Here is a 26,019-nt window from a genome sequence, read left to right on the forward strand (position 1 = left end):
AGATAAAGCAAAGCAGTTTGACACATACAGAGTTACACATGGAATAAACAAACATGCAATCAATAATACAGTAGAAAAAAAGTCTATATACAGTATGTGCAAATGAGGTAGGATAAGGGAGGTAAGGCAATAAATAGTCCATGGTGGCAAAGTAATTACAATATAGCAATTAAACACTGGAATGGTAGAATGTGCAGAAGATGAATGTGCAAATTGAGATACTGGGGTGCAAAGGAGCAAGATAAATAAATAAATACAGTATGGGGGATGAAGTAGTTGGATGGGCTGTTTACAGATGGGCTATGTACAGGTGCAGTGATCTGTGAGCTGCTCTGACAGCTGGTGCTTAAAGCTAGTGAGGGAGATATGAGTCTTCAGCTTCAGTGATTTTTGCAGTTCGTTCCAGTCATTGGCAGCAGAGAACTGGAAGAATTGGCTTTGGGGGTGACCAGTGAGATATACCTGCTGGAGCGTGTGCTACGGCAGGGTGCTGCTATGGTGACCAGTGAGCTGTGATAAGGCAGGGCTTTACCTAGCAGAGACTTGTAGATGACCTGGAGCCAGTGGGTTTGGTGACGAGTATGAAGCGAGGGCCAGCCAACGAGAGCGTACAGGTCGCAGTGGTGGGTAGTGTATGGGGCTTTGGTGACAAAACGGATGACACTGTGATAGACTGCATCCAATTTGTTGAGTAGAGTGTTGGAGGCTATTTTGTAAATGACATCGCCGAAGTCGAGGATCGGTAGGATGGTCAGTTTTACGAGGGTATGTTTGGCAGCATGAGTGAAGGATGCTTTGTTGCGAAATAGAAAGCCGATTCTAGATTTAATTTTGGATTGGAGATGCTTAATATGAGTCTGGAAGGAGAGTTTACAGTCTAACCAGACACCTAGGTATTTGTAGTTGTCCACATATTGTAAGTCAGAACCGTCCAGAGTAGTGATGCTGGATGGGCGGGCGGGTGCGGGCAGCGATCGGTTGAAGAACATGCATTTAGTTTTTCTTGCATTTAAGAGCAGTTGGAGGCCACGGAAGGAGAGTTGTACGGCACAGAAGCTCATCTGGAGGTTAGTTAACACAGTGTCCAAAGAAGGGCCAGAGGTATACAGAATGGTGTCGTCTGCGTAGAGGTGGATCAGAGAATCACCAGCAGCTAGAGCGACATCATTGATGTATACAGAGAAGAGAGTCGGCCCGAGAATTGAACCTTGTGGCACCCCCATAGAGACTGCCAGAGGTCCGGACAACAGGCCCTCCGATTTGACACACTGAACTCTGTCTGAGAAGTAGTTGGTGAACCAGGCGAGGCAATCATTTTGAGAAACCAAGGATGTTGAGACTGCCAATAAGAATGTTGTTGTTACGGTGGGATTCGAAATGGTCGGTAATCTGTTTGTTAACTTGGCTTTTGAAGGCCTTAGAAAGGCAGGGTAGGATAGATATAGGTCTGTAGCAGTTTGGGTCTAGAGTGTCTCCCCCTTTGAAGAGGGGGATGACCGCGGCAGCTTTCCAATCTATGGGAATCTCACACGATACGAAATAGAGGTTGTGAGAGAGAGTGTAATCAGTAAAAGTATTGAGTAATCTGGTTGACGTTAGCGCCACCAGCTAGCCATAGAGAGATAAGAAGGAAGAAGAGGGACAGGCTGACCCTGCCATTACCTCAATGTCAACATGGCTGACTGAGCCCGCTGCAGAGGAACGTAAGCTAATTCTACAGTAAAGGGTAGGGCGGCACACAGTACTGTCCAGACCTTGAGGCTGGGCTGCTGCACAACTCAAATCTCATGAACCACAGACCTGCTAACTATCATTTCTCCCCTGCAATGATCAATTATGGTCACAGTGATTGCCTTGAGTGTACACACCTAGTTACTCAGGTCATTATCAAATCCCTGATTAAAAAGAACAAAAACCAGAAGTAACTGGAAGCAGACATTGAGGACCAGCGCTGAAATATCTCACTGAGCTCAATTCCCATCTCTGCACAGCTAGAACACACAAACTTGTCTCAAGTCTATGGGTGCAACACATGTCTGGGGCACAAAGAAATATTGGATGCAGCTATGGTGGTACTAGCTAACTCATGTCTGACTACAACAGTGTACTAACTGTGAAACGCTTTCGACAACTTGTAGAGTCCACGCCCCGACGAATTGAGGCGGTTCTGGGGGCAGGTGTTCCTAATATTTTGTGCACTCAGTAAATTATATACACTAAGGCAACAGCCAAAGGGTATTCAAACAAACCCTATACAGGTGTCAAATCCTCCTTGTACATTCACAATTTTGTGCTCAGAATATTTTACTTTCAATTGAAGGCCAGTGGACATTTATAGGCTAAAGAAAAGTTGGGTAAGATGTTTGTGAAAAGAAGCTCTACCCTTTCTACCTTTTTATCTGAAAATATATAAAAGATCTATTGAATAGCCTCTGTCTGAGTTTATATTTTACCCTTTCCTGCAGCCCCACTTGAATGCTTTTAGGTTATTCTCAAAGAGATAGAGGACATGTGCTGTAACGATTCAATAGAATTCTATATTGTTCTCTCACAGTCAGAACATCTCAAGTTGGTTTATATTTATCTGCCTCCGTCTCCCTTAGTCTGTACTTATATGGTGAGAGTTTCACTGACTTCGTTTCTTGTGTTAAGATTTTCTGAACAACAGATATGAATGACTGGCAAAAAAGATCTGAGTGACCCACAAAAAAAAGACCTGAAGAACTGGCTGCAAACTTCAGAGACCACCAGGACTTGGTGCTGCTAGCCCAAAACGCTCTACTCTAGTATTAGAAGACTACCATTAGTTGCTATAAAACAAATTCCGACAAACTATGACTGCTTTCATGACATTTAGTGTGCCAAGTGTTATTGTTATCAACCAGTTGACAGGGGAAATCACTCAAAGTCAATATTGTTTTGGTGTTTCAATATTACATCTGAGTCTAAAAGATAAAAGCGTTATATAACCAGCTGATAATGCATGTTAAGGGCGTGCATTTACATAACCAGCCCAGATAAACGTGTCATGTTGTCCTCATAACTGCAAAACCTGGGGCGGATCCTCGGTCTCTGCAAATGTGTTGAAGGCCCTTAAAAACAGATTACTTCTTTCAGCATGTTATCCAATAGACAACAATCAATTTGTTCAGTTTCATTGAATTAACTTCCAACACTGATTGCTTTGATATGTAAACTGAGGAACTGTGAAAGAAATGGGTTGGGGAAAATAGAGGGAGAAGAACAGAGCGAAGAGAGGAGGGGATGGGCAGGAAAAACAGACGAGTAACAGAGAGAAGTTGGGAGAGGCTTTTAACTATATGGTATACAGCTATGGACAGAATCAGTGTTGAAGTACTAGAGAGCGGTCTCCAGACTACATAGAGTGTCTCGGTCTTGTCTCGGTGTCGGATACCTTTGACTCGGTCTCGATAGTGAAAACTCGTAATTTCTTTGTGTCAGAATTATCAGCTTTCATTCAGTCAGAGCATAAAACCGCTTCGCCTGGCCAAATATATACACTCCTTTCTTGAAACAATATCTTAACAGCCTTTATATCTATTATAGACATGTTTGCACAGTGGCGAACCTATAGGCCTTCAGTGTGTGACAGGTTCGTGATGCTGAAAGGACAGCAAGCGTAATACTAGCTCACTCATGTAGGGGAGAGCACTTTTTGCAAAACACAAAAGGGCCAGTGATGCAGTGGAAGGTATAAGCAGGTATAAGCCGTATACCCACTTTTTTTGTCAGTGGGCATTGCTTATACTCACTTCTTAATCCCTACTGATGGGAATCAAAGTAGTTTAGTGGAGGTATACGACTTATCAATTACGCATGGAGCAGCTCACAGAAGAATTACATTGGTAGCCGGTAGGGTAGAAAATACATTTTAACGTATGATATCTACCAGTAAATGCTAACTGAGGCAACAATGGGTACGCAAACCAGGTATTGAACATTTTTTTGTCCGAGGTGTTGGTTAAATTATTATTATTATAAAAAAAAATTTAACTAAGAATTTTGAAAGTGAAAATTGGAAGAAGAAAAAAAGATTTTTTCACACAGGGTGCCCTTCCTTCACTGGGAGGGCCATTAGGGAACTTTTTTGCAAAATTAGAGTACTCCCACTTCTCCAGGCACCACTACATAAGGCTGATGGAAAGACAGCAGTCTCAATGACCTAATATTCTGGACAAAAACGGACAAATGTAACTAACGCTGTCAACACAATCAAACTAGCAAGAGCAATGATCACAAGTCAGTCATAACGTGGCTAATAGGCTAGCGTATCTATGTAGCAAGCTAAAAACAAAGCCTAGCTAGGAGGAAGTGGTGAGTGACTGACTTTTTCCCCCTCATTGTTTTTTGGTGACTATACACAGCTAGAGATTCAGGTGTCATTTGGTTAGCTAGCAAGAACTTGAACGACTTACGCAGTTAGGATCTCTTGCGTTTGCAAATTCACACTGGCTATCTACTCTGATTTCAGAGCACTCTTGTCTAAGTGTGTCAGAGCACAGAACTATTGATACTTTTACGAACGCGCAACATCTTATGACCATATGACCAGTGTCAGTAAATGTAAGCAAAAAGTCATATTCATATAGTCATATCTATATTCACAATAAAACGAGTCCCAAATCGACATAACCTGAAAGGCCACTCAGCAAGGAAGAAGCCACTGCTCCAAAACCACCATCAAAAAGCCAGACTATGGTTTGCAACTGCACATGGGGACAAAGATCGTACATTTTGGAGAAATGTACTCTGGGCTGATGAAACAAAAATAGAACTGTTTGGCCATAATGACCATTGTTTGGAGGAAAAAGGGGGAGGCTTGCAAGCTGAAGAACACCATCCCAACTGTGAAGCACGGGGGTGGCAGCATCATGTTGTGGGGGTGCTTTACTCAGGAGGGACTGGTGCACTTCACAAAATAGATGGCATCATGAGGTTGGAAAATTATGTGGATATATTGAAGCAACATCTCAAGACATCAGTTAGGAAGTTAAAGCTTGTTCACAAATGTGTCTTCCAAATGGACAATGACCCCAAGAATACTTCCGAAGTTGTGGCAAAATGGCTTAAGGACAACAGAGTGGCCATCACAAAGCCCTGACCTCAAGCGTATTGAAAAGTTGTTGGCATAACAAGAGGCCTACAAACCTGACTGTCAGGAGGAATGGACCAAAATTCACCCAACTTATTGTGGGAAGCTTGTGGAAGGCTACCCGAAACGTTTGACCCAAGTTAAACAATTTAAAGGCAATGCTACCAAATACTATTGAGGGTATGTAAAAGTCTGACCCACTGGGAATGAGATGAAAGAAATCAAAACTTAAATGAATCATTCTCTCTACTATTATTCTGACATTTCACATTCTTAAAATAAAGTGGTGATCCTAACAGGGAATTTTTATTAGGATTAAATGTCAGGAATTGTGGGAAACTAAGTTTAAATGTATATGGCTAAGGTGTATGTAAACTTCCAACTTCAACTGTAGGTATGTGGTTGCAAAGGGCATCAGTGCCTTAACAGCACACCTTGCCAAGGCAGGATACACTTAGCGCAGCCCAATCCAGAAATCTGGCAGTTGTTTCTGATTAAACTCTTTTCACAGAACCGCTTGTTGCAATTTCAATGAGGCTCTCTTGTTCAGATATCGATAAGTGGACTGGAGGCAGGGCATGAAAGGGATAACGAATCCAGTTGTTTGGGTCATCCGTTTCGGGAAAGTACCTGCGTAATTGCGTACCCAAAACACTCAGGTGCTTCGCTATATCACATTTGACATTGTCCGTAAGCTTGAGTTCATTTTCACACAACAAAATCATACAACAATGGAAAGACCTGTGTGTTGTCCTTGTTAACGCAGACAGAGAAGAGCTCCAACTTAATCATAGCCTCAATTTTGTCCCGCACATTGAATATAGTTGCGGAGAGTCCCTGTAATCCTAGATTCAGATCATTCAGGAGAGAAAAAAACATCACCCAGATAGGCCAGTCGTGTGAGAAACTCGTCATCATGCAAGCGGTCAGAAAAGTTCTCTTTACTGACCATAATTTTCACTTTAGTACACAAGTGGTGTCGGGAGCAACTGCTTGCATGCGCATTACCACTCCACTATGTCTCCCTGTCATGGCTTTTGCACCATCAGTACAGATACCATTTGATGTCACAAAGCTGTCCAGTACTTTAAAAATATCCTCTCCTGTTGTCCTGGTTTCCAGAAGAGGATGTCTTCCTTAATTGACCCCCCATAAAAGTCGTCTTGATTCTTGCTCAAAAAACTCCCGTGGCTTATTTTTCAAATTGGCATGTTTTGTTTCTAAATGTCTGGGCAAGTGTGAAGGTTTCATTGAGTTGAGAGAGTACTTTTGCACATAAAACACACCGTGGCTGAGGAAAGGCACTACTCCCAGAATGAGCAGCAGCTAGGTTTGGCTACATACGGACCATTAGTGGAATTCCCGCGAGAGAAAGTAACGGTTAATGTGATTGGATGTTAATTATTTGACTAGGCTACCTGTATTTGACATTGTGTTGTTATTTCGCTGAACACTAGATGGTTTAATTTTGGCAGTGAAACAAGGCTACTGAGGTGAGAAAAAAACCTCACCCAAATGTATAGCCCCGTTGGAAAATTTAAACGGACAGTTAAAAAAAAAAAAAAATTATAATCACATTTTTATTTGGCGTACCCCCAACGGCGTTGCGCGTACCCCTGGGAATACCTGGCCTAAAGAATCTATATGTTGTTCTGAAATATGAACACAGAAATACTGGACATTGAATGCTTATTATGGTGGTGACTTGACAAAATTACAATCATGGTCTCGCATTTTTCTGGTCACGTTCTTGATGCGATCGAGGACCCCTCCGATTTTGGTTTCGACTCAGGCGCGATCTACTCCGTTATTGGTCTTGAGTAGGTCTAGCTTTAGGTGGTTTCGAACACAACACTGGACAGAATTGACTTTTCGTAGCAGGTTAGGCAAATTAACAGGCCTGGGAGGGCATAGGCCCACCCACTTGGGAGCCAGGCCCAGCCAATCAGAATTAGTTTTTCCCCACAAAAGGGCTTTATTACAGACAGAAATATTCCTCAGTTTCATTAGCTGTCCGGGTGGCTGGTCTCAGACGATCCCGCAGGTGAAGAACCCGGATGTGGAGGTCCTGGACTGGCGTGGTTACACGTGGTCTGCGGTTGGAAGGTCGGTTGGAAGTACTGCCAAATTCTCTAAAACAAGATTGGAGGTGGCTTATGGTAGAGAAATTAGCATTCAATTCTCTGGCAACCGCTCTGAAGTGGATGCATTCCTGTAGTCAGATTGCAAATTGCATGCTCCTTCAAAACGTGAAATATCTGTGGCATTGAGTTCTGTTACAAAACTGCACATTTAAGAGTCAACTTTTATTGTCCCCAGCACAAAGTGCACCTGTGTAATGATCGTGCTGTTTAATCAGCTTCTTAATATGCCACACCTGTCAGATGGATGGATTATCTTGGCAAAGGTGAAATGCTCACTATCAGAGATGTATAAAAAAAAATGTGCACAAACGTAAGCGAAATAAGCTTTTTGTGAGTATGGAACATTTCTGTTATCTGTTATTTCAGCTCATGAAACATAGGACCAACACTTTACATGTTCCGTGTATATTTTTGTTCAGTGTAGTTTTTTTAAAGAATTAAGTGGCACTTCGCCTAACCGTGATAATTCTTTGAAACACGCACGCACACACATCACGGCGATGCGGCTGCGGTGTATCACCTTCCATTCACAGTAACCCTAACCCACTGGTATAGAGACAAGACAAAGGAGATCAACGTGCTGCTTTGATGAGCTAAGACAAGAACATCAGCAAAACCGCTTTGATGTGGTACACCAAGAATATCATAACCCTGAATAGTACAACCGCTGCTCAGCACACGGAGAACCAGCTAGACTATTCTCCCAGCTGTTGGTGGTAGGGACAGGGGGTGGGGAAGGAGAAGGCCTTGAACATACACATGGTGCATCCTGCACAGTGTTAAAGGTCAGCCGTCAGTGATAGTTAGGTGGGGTTGGGTACGTCCTGACTTCGCTAGAGAGCGAGAGCGTGTGTGTGTCCATGCGTTTACATGTGTGTTCTGTGCTTGTATATTATGTTTTTATTTCACGTGTATTGGTGCGTCTTCATGCATCTAAAGTATGTATGAGATACACAATGGGTGTCAGGGGGAACAAATCTCTCCAAGTCTTGGTTTCAGGGGGGGAACACAGCGTTCTGTGCTCACCTTCGTTAGTCGTTATGCAACCAGCACCGCCGTGCAGGACGAGAAGGCTCCAGAAGACTCGCCGTACGATACAAGGACCACAGTGTTACTGTACACTTATAATAATTATAATTCACTGTATCACAATTCCAGTGGGTCAGAAGTTTACATACACTAAGTTGACTGTGCCTGTAAACAGCTTGGAAAATTCCCCAAAATGATGTCTTGGCTTTAGAAGCTTCTGATAGGCTAATTGACATAATTTGAGTCAATTGGAGGTGTACCTGTGGATGTATTTCAAGGCCTACCTTCAAACTAAGTGCCTCTTTGCTTGACATCATGGGAACATCAAAAGAAATCAGCCAAGACCTCAGAAAAGAATTGTAGACCTCCACAAGTCTGGTTCATCCTTGGGAGCAATTTCCAAACACCTGAAGGTACCACGTTCACCTGTACATACAATAGTACGCAAGTATAAACACCATGGGACCACACAGCCATCACACCGCTCAGGAAGGAGACGCGTTCGGTCTCCTAGAGATGAATGTACTTTGGTGCAAAAAATGCAAATCAATCCCAGAACAGCAGCAAAGGACCTTGTGAAGATGCTGGAGGAAACAGGTACAAAAGTATCTATATCCACAGTAAAACAAGTCCTATATCGACATAACCTGAAAGGCTGCTCAGCAAGGAAGAAGCCACTGCTCCAAAACCACCATAAAAAAGCCAGACTACGGTTTGCAACTGCACATGGGGACAAAGATCGTACTTTTTGTCCTCTGGTCTGATGAAACATAAATAGAACTGTTTGGCCATAATGACCATCATTATGTTTGGAGGAATAAGGGGGAGGCTTGCAAGCCAAAGAAGACCATCCCAACCGTGAAGCACGGGGGTGGCAGCATCATGTTGTGGGGGTGCTTTGCTGCAGGAGGGACTGGTGCACTTCACAAAATAGATGGCTTCATGAGGATGGAAAATTGTGTGGATATATTGAAGCAACATCTCAAGACATCAGTTAGGAAGTTAAAGCTTGGCCGCAAATGGGTCTTCCAAATGGACAATGACCCCAAGCATACTTTCAAAGTTGTGGCAAAATGGCTTAAGGACAACAAAGTCAAGGTATTGGAGTGGCCATCACAAAGCCCTGACCTCAATCCCTTAGATTTGTTGGCAGAACTGAAAAAGAGTGTGCGAGCAAGGAGGCCTACAAACCTGACTCAGTTACACCAGCTCTGTCAGGAGGAATGGTCCCAAATTCACCCAACTTATTGTGGGATGCTTGTGGAAGGCTACACGAAACGTTTGACCCAAGTTAAACAATTTAAAGGCAATGCTACTAAATACTAATTGAGTGTATGTACACTTCTGACCCACTGGGAATGTGATGAAAGAAATACAAACTTAAATAATTAACTCTATTATTCTGACATTTCACATCCTTAAAATAAAGTGGTGATCCTAACTGACCTAAGACAGGGGATTTTTACTAGGATTAAATGTCTGGAATTGAGAAAGACTGAGTTTAAACGCATTTGGCTAAGGTGTATGTAAACTTCCGACTTCAACTGTATAACATCTGTTAAAGTGTGTATGCGACGAATAAACTTTCATTTGATTTTCAATATGTACTGTTGGGGTTACTCGAGGACCGGAGTTGGGAAACACTGCTCTCTAGTTATTTGATAAATAGAATTACGCCAGAACAGCCACTAAAGATTTGAATGTGAAGGTCCCTTCTATTAATATGCATTGGCTACTCATTAGTCATTAATATTAATTTGAATGGAAATAATGTCTGTTCTATAAATTTTACATCTATGCTTTGATTACTCACCACATTCCAGAAGAAAGGGTTGAAGATGATGGCGATGACAGCAACACAGAACCTGGGGTCATAGACGTCTATGTACTTCAGAACATCCTCCATTACTGACATGTCCACCTGACAGACATAGAAACAGAGAAATATCAGAAGCACAGAAATAGAATTCTATGTTCAGACGTTATGTCAAAGTTCAAAAGACAGTTTAACTGACCTTTGGAGTTTTTTACCTAGATGTTATCTTTGAGTATATGAACAGAGTTGTAGGCCTATTCTAGAAGGGAAAATGAACTGTAGGTATTTAAATAGTATTTTATTATGACTGATATGATTAATGTGATACATTTTGGATTATCATTCACGGCTTTATGCAGAATATTTATAGGGCGGCAGGTAGCCTTGCGGTTAGAGCATTGGGCCAGTAACTAAGGGTACATCTGTCAATGTGGCCTTGAGCAAGGCACTTAACCCTAATTTGCTCCAGGGGCACCGTCCTACTATGGCTGACCCTGTAAAACACATGCACCTGTCACTGCACCTGTCCGGCGTATGTGACAATAATATACAATACCAGTCAAAAGTTTGGACACACCTAATCATTCAAGGGTTTTTATTTATTTTTACTATTTTCTACGTTGGAGAATAATAGTGAAGACATCAAAACTATGAAATAACACAATTGGAATCATGTAGTAACCAAAAAAAAGTGTTAATCAAAATATATTTTATATTTGAGATTCTTCAAAGTAGCCACCCTTTGCCTTGATGACAGCTTTGCACACTCTTGGCATTCTCTCAACCAGCTTCATGAGGTAGTCACCTGGAACACATTTCAATTAACAGGTGTGCCTTGTTGAAAGTTAATTTGAGGAATGTCTTTACTCTTAATGCATTTGAGCCAATCAGATGTGTTGGTATACCCTATTTGGTAAAATACCAAGTCCATATTATGGCAAGAACAGGCCCAGTGATGCCAACTCAGCAATTGTTACTAGATTTAGCAACTTTTCAGACTACCCTGTCAACTTTGTTTTCAAACAGCACCTAGCAACATAATTAGCTACTTTTAAAAATGTATTTGGAACCTTTAGCAACTTTTGAAAGGTGGCTAAAATGCAAGCATTTTCCCTCTAAATGACACAACAACGATTTTCTCTGTCACACAGTCACAACACCTGCCTGGATGCAAAAGTGCACTGAGAGTGACGTCAGCAGCAGGTGCTCAGCTCGTGCACAGGCAGCAGCAGGCCAGCAGCAATTTCAGCAAATTGCAAATCATTGTTGGCTGACTGCAGCAGCAATAGTATGAGTTCGACGAGACAAACCCAACGAATATAAACTCAGAAAAAAAAGGAACGTCCCTTTTTCAGGACCCTGTCATTCAAAGATAATTCGTAAAAATCCAAATTACTTCACAGATCTTCATTGTAAACGGTTTCCCATGCTTGTTCAATGAACCATAAACAACTAATGAACATGCACCTGTGGAACGGTTGTTAAGACACTAACAGCTTACAGATGGTAGGCAGTTAAGGTCACAGTTATTAAAACTTAGGACACTAAAAAGAGGCCTTTCTACTGACTCTGAAAAACACCTAAAGAAAGATGCCCGGGGTCCCTGCTGATCTGTATGAACGTGCCTTAGGCGTGCTGCAAGGAGGCATAAGGACTGCAGATATGGCCAGGGCAATATATTGCAATATATATATTGCAATATATATATTGCCTAAGACAGCGCTACAGGGAGACAGGACGGACAGCTGATCATCCTCGCAGTGGCAGACTATGTGTAACAACAACTGTAAAGGATTGGTACATCCGAACATCACAGCTGCAGGACAGGTACAGGATGGCAACAACAACTGCCTGAGTTACACCAGGAACGCACAATCCCTCCATCCGTGCTCAGACTTTACGCAATAGGCTGAGAGAGGCTGAACTGAGGGTGTGTAGGCCTGTTGTAAGGCAGGTCCTCACCAGACATCACTGGCAACGTCGCCTCTGGGCACAAACCCACCATTGCTGGACCAGACAGAACTAGCAAAAAGTGCTCTTCACTGACGGGTCGCGGTTTTGTCTCACCAGGGGTGATGGTCGGATTCGTGTTTATTGTCGAAGGAATGTGCGTTACACCGAGGCCTGTACGCTGGAGCGGGATCGATTTGGGGGTGGAGGGTCCGTCACAGCATCATCGGACTGAGCTTGTTGTCATTGCAGGCAATCTCAATGCTGTGCGTTACAGGGAAGACATCCTCCTCCCTCATGTGGTACCCTTCCTGCAGGCTCATCCTGACATGACCCTCCAGCATGACAATGCCACCAGCCATATGGCTCGTTCTGTATGTGATTTCCTGCAAGACAGGCATGCCAGTGTTCTGCCATGACCAGCGAAGAGCCCAGATCTCAATCCCAGTGGGGTAACATCTCACAGCAATAACTGGCAAATCTAATGCAGTCCATGAGGAGGAGATGCACTGCAGTACTTAATGCAGCTGGTGGCCACACCAGATACTGACTGTTACTTTTGATATTGACACCCCCCTTTGTTTAGGGACACATTATTCCATTTCTGTTAGTCACATGTCTGTGGAACTTGTTCAGTTTGTCTCAGTTGTTGAATCTTGTTATGTTCATACAAATATTTACACACGTTAAGTTTGCTGAAAATAAACACAGTTGACAGTGAGAGGATGTTTCTTTATTTGCGGAGTTTAGTTGGTCACAAATGTTTGATCTTGAACAGAACTTACAACATCAACCAACATGTCTCAATCAAAACTGTACAGCCAGAAGTACAGAAAAGAGTGTACTGTACCTGAATTTAAAGGGTGGCTGAAGCCAGTAATTGGGGATGATTGTCGGCCATACTGTGCGTACTGCAAATCAGATATGCTGCAAAAATGTATGACATCAAAAAAACATTGTGCTACAGCAAAGCATATAAATAAATCAAAACCGTACAACCCCGCAACGCAGTCTACATTACCACAGCTGGTTAAGAAAGTGGATAACTGCACAAGTGCAGAAGCTACTATGGCAATGGCCATTGCGGAGCATTGTTCGCTGCTAGCATGTGACCATTTAGGTATGGCTTGCAAATCTGCCTTTTCAGATTCTGTGGCAGCAACAAACTTCCAAATGCACCGCACCAAGTGCACAGAAATGATTAGGGGAGTACTGGCTCCTTATTTTCTCAAAAGGGTAACATCAGATGTGGGGGATGAGAAGTTCAGTCTCCTTTTGGATGAGTCCACTGATGCCAGTGTCTCGAAATACCTGGGTGTGGGGATTTGGTATTTCAGTGCTAAAAAAAAAAGAACCGTTGTGTCCACATTTCTCAGGCTGGTTGAATTGGAGGGGGGGGATGCAAGATCAATAGCAAAGGTGGTAGTTGAGTTTCTTGAGAAGTGTAACCTTAAAAAAGAAGATCTTCAGGGTATTGGCACTGATAATGCGTCCATGATGACTGGGGTGCACAAGATTTTAAAGGAAGAATCTGCATTGCCCAATTTGGTACTCATCCGCTGTGTGTGCCATTCTTTACAATTGGCTGTCAGTGCAGCATCCAAAGAAACCATCCCTAGGAGCGTTGAGAACTTAATCAGGGACACCGACAACTGGTTTTCGATTTCCCCAAAAACGGCACGAGGCATACAAAGCAGTGTATGACACCATTAATTGTGGCCAGAAACCCCTGCAGATCACCAAAGTGTGTGCCACACGTTGGCTATCGATTGAGACTGCAGTAACTAGTATATTGAGCCAGTGGGAAGAAGTGAAACTCCACTTTGAGTTGACCAAGGCCAGTGAGCATTGCTACATGGCGGATGTGCTCCATTACATGGACAAGACCAACTATGTCTACCTGACATTCTTGAAATCAATCCTGTCTGACGTACAAGTTGCAGTGAAGTCATTTGAGGGAGAGCAAACAGATCCTGTCAAGCTTTTGGACAATCTGGTATACCTCTTAACATCAATTTGCAGCAGAGTAGTCAACCCTACGGCAAAAATGTATGTGCTGAAGGATGCTATTGATGGACACACCCAAATGCGGAGGTTGAACGGCTGTTCAGCCAAATGAGTGTGGTCAAGTCAAAGTTAAGAAATAGAATGTCACTGCACACTCTCAACTCCATAGTCCTGGTGCAATATGGACTGAAGCTCGCTGGTGATACCTGTTACCACCATAAACTACCAAGTGAAGTTCTGCAGCAGTTTGGCACCACAGCAGCATACACCTTAAAGGCCACTCCATCCCTCTTCTGCTGGTTCCAGCTCCGTGACAATGCAGTTGGACAGTTAAGATGAAGAGGATTTCCTTGCCAATCTATGATTCATCATATTTACAGTTCGTATGCAAGGAGTGGACTTTCTGGAACTGGCGGAGACACAGCTGATGATGACAGTGTGCACTGCAGTGTGAGCGAGAACAGTGGCAATATCTGGAGGAAACTGGAGAGAGCTGGAGATAGATGCCTAGCGCACACATCATTATTTGAGTTAGGTTGCTTGTTCAATAAGATAGCATACATACCTTGTTAATAGCTTGTACCTCTAATTGCTGATCAGTTAGGTAGCATGTTAACTACCAATACACTGCTTAAACTATAATTGTTCAGAATGTGTAGGTTTACTAGTTAAGAAAGTAAATTAAATGTAATTGTTCAATAATATGGAATTGTTCAATAATTCAATGTGTTGCATTTAAAAATAAAACGCAATGATCGTCACGCAATGACATCACAACTTCATTTAGCAACAAAATCGACCTGCCTCTAGCAACTTCCCTTAAAATGAGTTGGCAACACTGAGAACAGCTCAAATAAGCAAAGGTCAACAACAGTCCATCATTACTTTAAGACATGAAGGTCAGTCAATCCGGAAAATGTCTTGAACTTTGAAAGTGTCTTCAAGTGGAGTCGCAAAGACCAAGCGCTATGATGAAACTGGGTCTCATGAGGACCACCACAGGAAAGGAAGACCCGGAGTTACCTCTGCTGCGGAGGATAAGTTCATTAGTTACCAGCCTCAGAAATTGCAGCCCAAATAAATGCTTCATTTCAAGTAACAGACATCTCAACATCAACTGTTCAGAGGAGACTGCGTGAATCAGGCCTTCATGGTTGAAATTCCTGCAAAGAAACCACTACTAAAGGACACCAATAAGAAGAAGAGACTTGCTTGGGCCATGAAACACAAGCAATGGACATTAGACCGGTGAAAATGTGTCCTTGGTCTGAGGAGTCCAAATTTGAGATTTTTGGTTCCAACCTTTGTGTCTTTCTGAGATGCAGAGTTGGTGAACGGATGATCTCTGCATGTGTGGTTCGCACCGTGAAGCTGAATTAAGTAGCCTACAGTACATCAGTTAAAACATATGTACCCACCGGCACGTGTTACTGGTTTGACTCTCTGTTAAAACACCCGCTATAATTTGCACTAATAAATGTAGCCTACATTTCCAACATGTTGTAGGAAACGATGGTCTAAGCAGGTGGGCTAATACTTCAGTTCAAGGTCTGCTTATAACCAAACCATTATCAGATATTTCTTATCCACTGGTTGTTTGTAAAGCATTAGTCTAGATATCACTTGTTAGTCATTAACAAGATTCAAAACCATTGTATTATGAAGGACAGTAGGCTAATCCTTTGTTAATCATGTAAGAGGCTAGTGGTTAAATGATTAAATAGGTAGCCAGTTTATAAGTAGACATTAAACCTACCTCATCCCCATATGTGTTTTTTCCTGCTCTTTTGCACACCAGTATTTATACTTGCACATCCTCATCTGCACATCTATCACTCCAGTGTTAATTGCTAAATTGTAATTACTTCACCACTATGGCCTATTTATTACCTTACCTCATTTGCACACACTGTATACAGATTTTCGATTGTGTTATTGACTGTACGTTTGATTATCCCATGTGTAACTCGGTGTTGTTGTTTTTGTTGCACTGCTTTGCTTTATCTTGGCCAGGTCGCAGTTGTAAATGAGAACTTGTTCTTAACTGGCCTACCTGGTTAAATACAGGTGAAATAAAAATGTTTTTTAAATAAAGTGCAGGCTGGTCTCATAGGCTAGACGTAACATCGTAAACGAAAATCCATGACCTCAAATTAGTATGACATGGTACGCTTGGTATGGTTACATTAGACAGAAGGTCGGGGTGAGAATATAACGCAAACGTCAGGAGGATGGTTGTTCGGGATGGATGGGTGAGGGTATAATGCGAACGTCTAGCAACCCAGAGGTTGGATGTTAAAATCTCATCACGGACAACTTTAGCAACTACTTACTACTTTTTAGCTACTTAGCATGTTAGTTAACCCCTCCCCTAACCCAGCTAACCCAGCATTAGCCACAACAAATTGGAATTTGTAACATTTCATACGTATTGAAAATGTGTAACATATTGTACAAATTGTAATTTAGAAAATATCACGTTACCTTTAATACATACCTTACAAAATGTAACAACAATCCAGCATATATTTCATTCTAATTTAGCTGTCCCTGATGTACTATGTTACGTCTAGCCCCGGTGTCCAGGTTGCAAAGTGATACCCAGAGGCGGTCCAGCCATGCAGGCTCTAGCAATATTCAGAAGCAGTAGGCTACAATATTATTTGTGTGAGCTGTCAGACCCACAACTCTCCAGCAGCTTGACTCTACACCATGGCGACACTGTAGCCTACTACCTAAAACGTGTTATGCACTGCGTTGTTGCTAAACCAACTCGGTCACATCTCACATACACTCACGGAATGCAACATTCTGCGCAGTGTGTACTGCACATTGTCTCTGTCATAGATAATAATGGTCGATGTCACGTTATAGTGGTTGTGTGGCAATTCATTCGTTTCGATACATTCTTTGTCTAAAACGGGTTACTGTGTGGCGAATGACACTTCAACGATTTGAACATTTGACAACAAATCAACGATAGTTAGTTGTAGAATATACCAACCCAAATGTTGCACTGTCTGAATGTCATGCGCACACACGAGTACCATATGTATCACCCACTCACTCGTGTACCTTTTTGTAATCCACGTTATTCAGCCCTCCGCAACAATCCAGCACGGGATTTCTCTTGTCGGCAACGCCGCTCATACACACACACCACGGTAGAAAGAACGACTGACTGAGAACGTGAATGCTTTATATGTGCTGATAGCAACGCATTTCAGAATAATTGACCCAAATGTATGACAACATCTTAACCAAGATTAGTAGTAGAACAAATACGACAGTCAACTCTAACCTACTGAAGCCGACAGCGCGGTGTTTTCTGGGTAACGCGGTTCAAAGGTCATCATCATTGAGCCACGACAGACAGAACCGCGAGACACAACCAGGTAGGCCATCTATCTACCAGAATCACTGTTGCGATGACCAACATTTTAGTATGAAACGCGTAACCTACTGAAATGATCTGTAGGCAGACAGTCGAACAGGTTGCTGTATAACATGCATTGATATTACTCAAAAACACTATCTGGATCTCACTACTGCCATCTAGCCTACTGCCATTAGTGCTTGCAGGCTAAATCAACAGGCTTAGACACTAAATGTATTTAAAGTAGACAGTGAAACATAATTAGATCTGGATTGTCACAGAGGATGAACGAGACCACAATGGAAATTAGTCCCTTACTTTATTGTCCTATCCTGGTCACGTTTTTAAAATGTATGTACTGTATATGTACGTTTTTCACTGGCAAATAAAAATCAATCAATGATGGTTACATTAATACATGTATTTTCTGTGGATGATTACATTAAGAAATAAACAGAGGCATGATCCCATATCTTATAATGATGACACTAAATTCTTCCACTGCTCTGTCGTTCGCCACATACTTTACTCTTGAGACTGCCATCAATCAAGTAGTTTGTGGTGAAGCGGGGCACGAGGGGCATTGTACAAAATAAAGTAATCAGCGATAGGATCGTCTTTAACCAACCAAAGCTAATGGTGAATTTGTTCGCATTCGGTGAAGGGTCAGGGAGGTACTCCGAACAAGACTCATTACAGAGAAGAAACTTCACTTCCGTGGGTGTGGTGTGGCCAGGTAACATATCACTGATTGTCTCACCATCCCCCATCTGACCCCCTCATACTGAAGTCTCAGTTAACCATTCATGGTATGATCAGGACATAGAAGCACGTCATGGCATTGAGGGACTCAAAATGACACAACGACATGGAGGGACCCCCCTGGAGGGGCTGGGATCGAAACATGTGGAGACAAGAAGTTTCAAGTTTTAATGTCACGTGCACAAGTACAGTGAAATCCTTTTCTTGAAAGCTCCAAAGAATATGATATTCAGCAGCATAGCAACAGTATATTTATCACTCTGGTAAATTCATCTTTATTTTATTCATATTGGCCCAGTACAAGCAGATAAATCCATCTCTCAGAGAACAATGGGTAAACATGCTGGATGAAACCTTATCTGATACCTTTGATTGGTTCCTGTGAACTCCTCTGGTCCGGATTCATCTCCATGGTCCGGATTCAGAGTTAAGCGTGCGGAAATGGAACGCATTTCCTTTTTTATGCTATTTTATTTCTGCGTATTCTGACCTTGAGCATGAAAATAGCACGCTATTCACCCGCTATTCGTTTGTGATGGAGCTCGAATAAATGAAGGTGTGGCGGAGGTGTGTCTAGAGATATGCCGTATTCTGACCTTGACTGAATTCCACCACCTTTACGCGCGAGGAAATCATGAATAAAGTCGAGCGAACCTGCCAGTTCCAAGTGGAAAAAGCATATACTTATAAATAACAGCAATTTCCATGCACTGTAATTTATAAATTGATAAGATCTATTGATAAGAGCTAGGTAAATAAGTAATCTGATTGGAGAAGGGGATTGTAAATACACATAGCAATCATTTTAGATGATTTTTCCTCATGATCCCTGGAGAAGAATGAAACCAGCCATATGGAAGTAAACTGAAAATCATATCAACATGACATGTATTGCAGCCCCTTTTCCACAGGGAAATAAGATATAAATAGCTGTGCCGTTATTCCGAATTTTAGTTGTGTGCCCTCATTATTTGCGTGGGTAAAATGTGGAGACCCAGCTATAGGCTTCTGGAGGGCTGAACCTGCCGAGTTGATGTATGCACTTTAGAATGTTTTGATTATATGCCCAGGCTTTTCTGTTTTATTTTACAATTTGTATCATGTTAAATATTAGCTATTATTGGGAGACACCATCAGTAATAACCACATGCAGTGCATTCGGAAAGTATTCAGACCCCTTCACTTTTTCCAAATGTTGTTACGTTACAGCCTTATTCTAAAATGTATTTAAAAAATTTTAAAAAATCATCAATCTATACTCCATACCCCAGAAGACAAAGCAAAAACTGATTTTTATAAATGTTTGCAAATCTCTTTAAAAAATATATATTTCTTTTACATTAGTGTTCAGACCCTTTACTTTGTTGAAGCACCTTTGACAGCGATTACAGCCTCAAGTCTTCATGGGTATGACACTATAAGCTTGACACACCAGTATTTGGGGAGCTTCTCCCATTCTTCTCTGCAGATCCTCTCAAGCTCTGTCAGGTTGGATGGGGAGCATCGCTGCACAGCTATTTTCAGGTCTCTCCAGAGATGTTAGATCGGGTTCAAGTCCGGGCTCTGGCTGGGCCACACAAGGACATTGAGACTTGTCCCAAAGCCACCCCTGCGTTGTCTTGGCTGTGTGCTTATGGTCATTGTCCTGTTGGAAGGTGAACCTTCACCGCAGTCTGAGGTCATGAGAACTCTGGAGCAGGTTTTAATCAACTGTGGGACCTTATATAGACAGGTGTGTGCCTTTCCAAATCATGTCCAATCAATTGAATTTACCACAGGTGGACTCCAATCAAGTTGTAGAAACATTTCAAGGATAATAAATGGAAACAGGATGCAGCTGAGCTCAATTTCGAGTCTCATAGCAAAGGGTCTGAATACTTATGTAAATAAGGTATTTCTGTTTTTTATTTTTGATACATTTGCAAAAATGTCTAAAAACTAATGTTTTGCTTTGTCATTATGAGTTATTGTGTGTAGATTGATGAGAAAACATGCTTCTTTAATCCATTTTAGAATAAAGCTGTAACATAACAAAATGTAGAAAAAGTGAAGTGGTCTGAATACTTTCCGAATGCATTGTCCATAAATGTTTTGCATCATTACATTCGTTTACGTTTCTTTCTTCTATCACGTCCTTGGAAATTGTTCCTGAGGGTTGCTAGCATCAGTGGATAATATTAGGCTAACGTTGTGCAATAATTTGGGACAAGTAGCCTATTTCAATCATTATGGAACTCAGACCACACCTAGCAGGTTAAATTGGAGCCTGGCGCATGGTCCACGACGACTGTTCCATGATTAGTGAGAATTAGGTAGATTTGTAGGATTATTGTTCAACCCCTATTGTACACTTTTGTCCACCTTCCAATATTTTATGGATTGAACTTGAATATGACAACTTTCAGGATGAATCAAACCACTGTATTTTGTATTCATACATTTTTTGTGCGTAAAGGCTCTCCAAACCATTTTTGAAATATTTTATTCTTACATACTTTCCTAACCCAAAAACATACCTTTATAATCTACAACAGCTATTCCCAAACTGGGGTACGCGCAATGCTGTCAGGGGAAACGCCAAATAAAAATGTGATTCACTTTCTTTTTTTTTTATAATAAAAAAAATCTTCACATTTTCAAAGTCCATTTATATTTTTCAACGGGGCTATACATTTGGGTGAGTTTTTTTTTCCTCGCCTGAGTAGCCTCGTTTCACTGCCAAAAAATGTAATTAAACGATCTGGTGTTCAGCGAAATAACAACCCAATGTGAAATACAGGTAGCCTAGTCAAATAATTAACATCCAATCACATTAACCATTACTCTCTCGCAGGAATTCCACTAACGGTCCGTATGTAGCCAAATGTAGCTGCTGCTCATTCCGTTTTCTCGAAAATGTATGAAATGTTTTTTAAAAAGTAAGGCCCGCATCCATAGACACATACCAGCTCCACTGGTAGTACTGCTACTACCAGCAGTACTTACCTGCACCTGTCGACGACACAAGTTGTTCTACTTCCACGAGCACATCCAATGCTAGCAACAGTAATTCAACATTTGTTGTTAGCCCAGCTAGCATGGACACTGACAGTTGTGAATCTGATGCAGCCGAAGAGCTACTGCCCCCTTACCCGGGAAAGCACCGAACAACAGACAGGGACTTTGGACCATCAAAGTGCCGCAAATATGACTACGTTGACTTCGGGTTCACTTATATTGGAAGTAGTGCCTTTCCTCAGCCACAGTGCAAAAGTACTCTCTCACAACCTTCACTATTGCGCAGACATTTAGAAACAAAACATGCCAATTTGAAAAATAAGCCACGGGATGTTTTTTGAGCGAGAATTAAGACGACTTTCAAGTAGTAAGACGTATAAAAGCAACAGATACCACTAATAAGAAGGGGTTAGAAGTGTCTTATATGGTTAGCTACTGAGTGGCTAGGACAGGCAAGCCCCATACTATTGTGGAGGACTTAATTTTTAAAGTACTGGACAGCTTTGTGACATCAAATGGACTTTGGTGGTCAAGATGTGTTGGTATCTGTACTGATGGCGCAAAAGCCATGACAGGGAGACATAGTGGAGTGGTAACGCACATGCAAGCAGTTGCTTCCAACGCCACTTGGGTACACTGCAGCATCCACGAGAGGTTCTTGCTGCCAAAGAAATGCCTGACAGCTTGAAAGATGTTTTGGACACTATAGTGAAAAATGTTAAGCAAGGCCCCTGAACTCTCGTATATTTTCTGTACTATGCAAAAGTATGGGCAGCGACCATGTAACGCTTTTACAACATACAGAAGTGAGCTGGTTATCAAGGGGCAAAGTATTGACACGTTTTCTTGAATTGAGAAACAAGATGAAAGTTTTCTTTACTGACCATTAATTTTCACTTGTCTAACCTCTTGCATGATGACGAGTTTCTCACACGACTGGCCTATCTGGGTGATGTTTTTTCTCACCTGAATTATCTGAATCTAGGATTACAGGGACTCTCCGCAACTACAGTTGAAGTCGTAAGTTTACATACACCTTAGCCAAATACATTTAAACTCAGTTTTTCACAATTCCTGACATTTAATGCTAGTAAAAATTCCCTGTCTTACGTCAGTTAGGAACACCACTTTAATTTAAGAATGTGAATGTCAGAATAATAGTTGAGAGTGACTTATTTCAGCTTTTATTTCTTTCATCACATTCCCAGTGGATCAGAAGTTTACATACACTCAATTAGTATTTGGTAACATTACCTTCAAATTGTTTAACTTGGGTCAAACGTTTCGGGTAGCCTTCCACAAGCTTCCCACAATAAGTTGGGTGCATTTTGGCCCATTCCTCTTGACAGAGCTGGTGTAACTGAGTCAGGTTTGTAGGCCTCCTTGCTCGCACAAGCTTATTCAGTTCTGCCCACAAATTTTCTACAGGATTGAGGTCAGGGTTTTGTGATGGCCACTCCAATACCTTGACTCTGTTGTCCTTAAGCCATTTTGCCACATCTTTGGAAATATGCTTTGGGGTCATTGTCCATTTGGAAGACCCATTTGCAACCAAGCTTTAACTTCCTGACTGATGTCTTGAGATGTTACTTCAATATATCCACAACATTTTCCATCCTCATGATCTATTTTTTGATGTGCACCATTCCCTCCTGCAGCAAAGCACCCCACAACATGATGCTGCCACCCCCGTGCTTCACGGTTGGGATGGTGTTCTTCAACTTGCAAGCCTCCCCCTTTTCTCCAAACATAACGATGGTCATTATGTCCAAACAGTTCTATTTTTTTTCATCAGACCAGAGGACATTTCTCCAAAAAGTACAATCTTTGTCCCCATGTGCAGTTGCAAACCGTAGTCTGGCTTTTTTTTATGGCGGTTTTGGAGCAGTGGCTTCTTCCTTGCTGAGCAGCCTTTCAGGATATGTCGATATAGTACTTGTTTTACTGTGGAAATAGATACTTTTGTACCTGTTTCCGCCAGCATCTTCACAAGGTCCTTTGCTGTTGTTCTGGGATTGATTTGCAATTTTCGCACCAAAGTAGGTTCATCTCTAGGAGACACACATCCTGACCATTGTAAGAGGTCATTTGCCATTTGTCGTTTTGTTGTTTGGTTTTTTAAGTGTATTCATTAAAGATAAAGAATGAGCACTATACACGCTGCGCCTTGGTCTCCATTCAACGACCCCTATGACAGAACTACCCAACGTAAAAGGACAAAGCAGCGTGAGAGAAGGTACCTGGAGTCGTGGACGTGGGAAGAAATCCTGGATGGGAAGGGACCCTGGAGCCAGGCTGAACAAGAGAGCCTCATCGAAACTGCAACAAGTGGTTCTGTGAAAATTGAATTTAATCAGAAGCCACTGCCAGATTTCTGGATTGGGCTGCGCTCAGAGTATCCTGCCTTGGCAAATCTCGCTGTTAAGACACTAATGCCCTTTGCAACCACATACCTATGTGAGTGTGGCTTCTCGGCCCTTACTAGCATGAAAACTAAATACAGGCCCGGACTGTGTGTGGAACAAAGTACAGTACACATTTTTTTTTTAAGTATGAAATGTATGCATTCACTACTGTAAGTCGCTCTGGATAAGAGCGTCAGCTAAATGACTAAAATGTAAATGGAAAATGTATGGAAAATTATTTAAGACAGACTCTCTCCAATACAACGCAATATTGCGTAGTTATGTGCATCCTTTCAAGCACACCCTTCTCATTAACCTGTGGTGGGTTATTCACAATTTTCGATTAACAAATAAAGTTTTATATGTAAGATGCCTAAATGAAGAGCAAAATTATTGATTATTGTTATATTGTAATTTGTGCCCTGGTAAGAGCACTTTGTCACTTCCCACGAGCCGGGTTGTGACAAAAACTCACACTCATTCTTATGTTTAGTAAATGTATAGTGTGTGTGTGTGTGTGGCAGGCTTACAATGATGTCAAAAAACAACATTTGAGAGTGCGCTGACCCTGGTGCAAGAGGGGGTACGCAGCTGGAGGTTGAATGTTTGAAGGGGTCCGGGACTATGAAATGTTTGTGAACCACTGATCTACAAGATCTACCAGTTGGTGCTGAAACTGATAGATGGCTTTCTTTCATTGATCCCTATATTCTGACCTGGTTCTCTTGATGTGTTCCATTGAGTCTGTAGACAAATTTCTACTTAAAGGGGGATGGCTTAAGATAAATGTATTAAACCCTATTGAATGAAAACTCCACAAGAAAATCGGTTGGCCAGCAAGTGGGAGGGTTCTCAAAAAAGAAAAGAAAATAGTAAAAAAAAAAATCTCCATTCCATATACAAACTTATACATACGAACAACAACTTAGACGCACACAAACAATGACTACATCTCATCTGCCCAGACCAGCATGTTCACACCCCCATCCATAGTGCCTGCATTAATGTTTGCCACTTGGCCTTATATTGTATCAATTTGTTTTTCTCAGTTACCCACGCTTTTTCAATGTCAAATCATTCGATTTTTCCATTGTGTTTCCACTTTTTTAGTGGGAGGGTTTTCAGTGGTTGAATGACATTTATTCAGCACGTGCTATGTAGCCACAACTGCAGAGCATGTTACGCAACTGATAAAGGTCTGAATACCAAATATTGAGAAGTGCGTAGGAAAGGCATAAATTCCTAAATTGGGATTGGGCCCCATGTGCAGAGAACTAAGGATGACCTGTTTTGGTCGTATTTGATAGGTTTTGTGACCGTGCCTTTATGTCAACAGATGTCCCATTCTCATGACAATTTACCCTGAAATGCACATAGATGAGAGCAGTGTACCTTGAACATCATCAGCAGTGTATGAAATCAAATATAGCCTGGTAGAAGGGCTGTTGTGTATCAAGACAACATCCCCAACCTACAGTGCATTCGGAAAGTATTCAGACCCCTTCACTTTTTCCACATGCTGTTACGTTACAGCCTTATTCTAAAATGGATTAAATCGTTTTTTCCCCTCCATCAATTTACAAACAATACTCCATAATGACAAAGCAGAAACTGGTTTTTAGAAATGTTTTCAAATTTATAAAAATAAAAAAACTGAAAATTACACATTTACGTAAGTATTCAGACCCTTTACTCAGTACTTTGCTGAAGCACCTTTAGCAGCGATTACAGCGTTCTTGTGTATGACACTACAAGCTTGGCACACATGTATTTGAGTTTCTCCCATTCTTCTCTGCAGATCCTCTCAAGCTCTGTCAGGATGGATGGGGAGTGTTGCTGCTCAGCTATTTTTAGGTCTCTCCAGAGATGTTCGATCAGGTTTAAGTCCGGGCTCTGGCTGGGCCACTCAAGGACATTGAGACTTGTCCTGAAGACACTCCTGTGTTGTCTGAGCGCTCTGGAGCAGGTTTCCATCAAGGATCTCTCTATACTTTGCTCCGTTCATCTTTCCCTCGATAATGACTAGTATCCCAGTCCCTGCTGTTGAAAAATATCGCCACAGCATGATGCTGCCACCACCATGCTTCACCGTAGGGATGGTATTTGCCAGGTGTTGAGCGGTGCCTGGTTTCCTCCAGATGTGACGCTTGGCATTCAGGCCAAAGACTTCTATCTTGGTTTCATCAGACCAAAACATTTTGTTTCTCATGGTCTGAGAGTCCTTGTGGTGCATTTTGGCAAACTCCAAGTGGGCTGTCATGTGCCTTTTACTGAGGATTGGCTTCCGTCTGGCCACTCTACCATAAAGACCTGATTGGTGGAGTGCTGCAGAGATGGTTGTCCTTCTGGAAGGTTCTCCCATCTCCACATAGGAACTCTGGAGCTCTGACAGAGTGATCATTGGGTTCTTGGTCACCTCC

The 26,019-nt window shown here is 41.9% G+C and overlaps 1 protein-coding gene across 4 annotated transcripts in view; it reads right to left on the reverse strand.

Annotated features, from left to right (window-relative positions):
- Positions 1 to 21,270, reverse strand: part of pemt (phosphatidylethanolamine N-methyltransferase) — a 113,780-nt gene extending 92,510 nt beyond the window's left edge. Inside the window, exons 1-2 of one of the 4 annotated variants that reach the window (XM_045701857.1) lie at positions 21,183 to 21,270; positions 10,100 to 10,207 (exon numbers count right to left, since the gene is read on the reverse strand). In XM_045701857.1, the coding sequence (XP_045557813.1) occupies positions 10,100 to 10,201 (102 nt within the window). In that variant the 5' untranslated portion in view covers positions 10,202 to 10,207; positions 21,183 to 21,270. Of the gene's footprint in view, positions 1 to 10,099; positions 10,208 to 16,556; positions 16,876 to 17,134; positions 17,442 to 21,182 lie in introns of those variants that run through there. The other 3 variants (XM_045701855.1, XM_045701856.1, NM_001141302.1) reach the window with 3 other exon arrangements.
- Positions 21,271 to 26,019: the final 4,749 nt, after the last annotated feature.

This window comes from Salmo salar, chromosome ssa19 (genome assembly GCF_905237065.1).
Source record: "Salmo salar chromosome ssa19, Ssal_v3.1, whole genome shotgun sequence".
Lineage (NCBI taxonomy): Eukaryota > Metazoa > Chordata > Actinopteri > Salmoniformes > Salmonidae > Salmo > Salmo salar.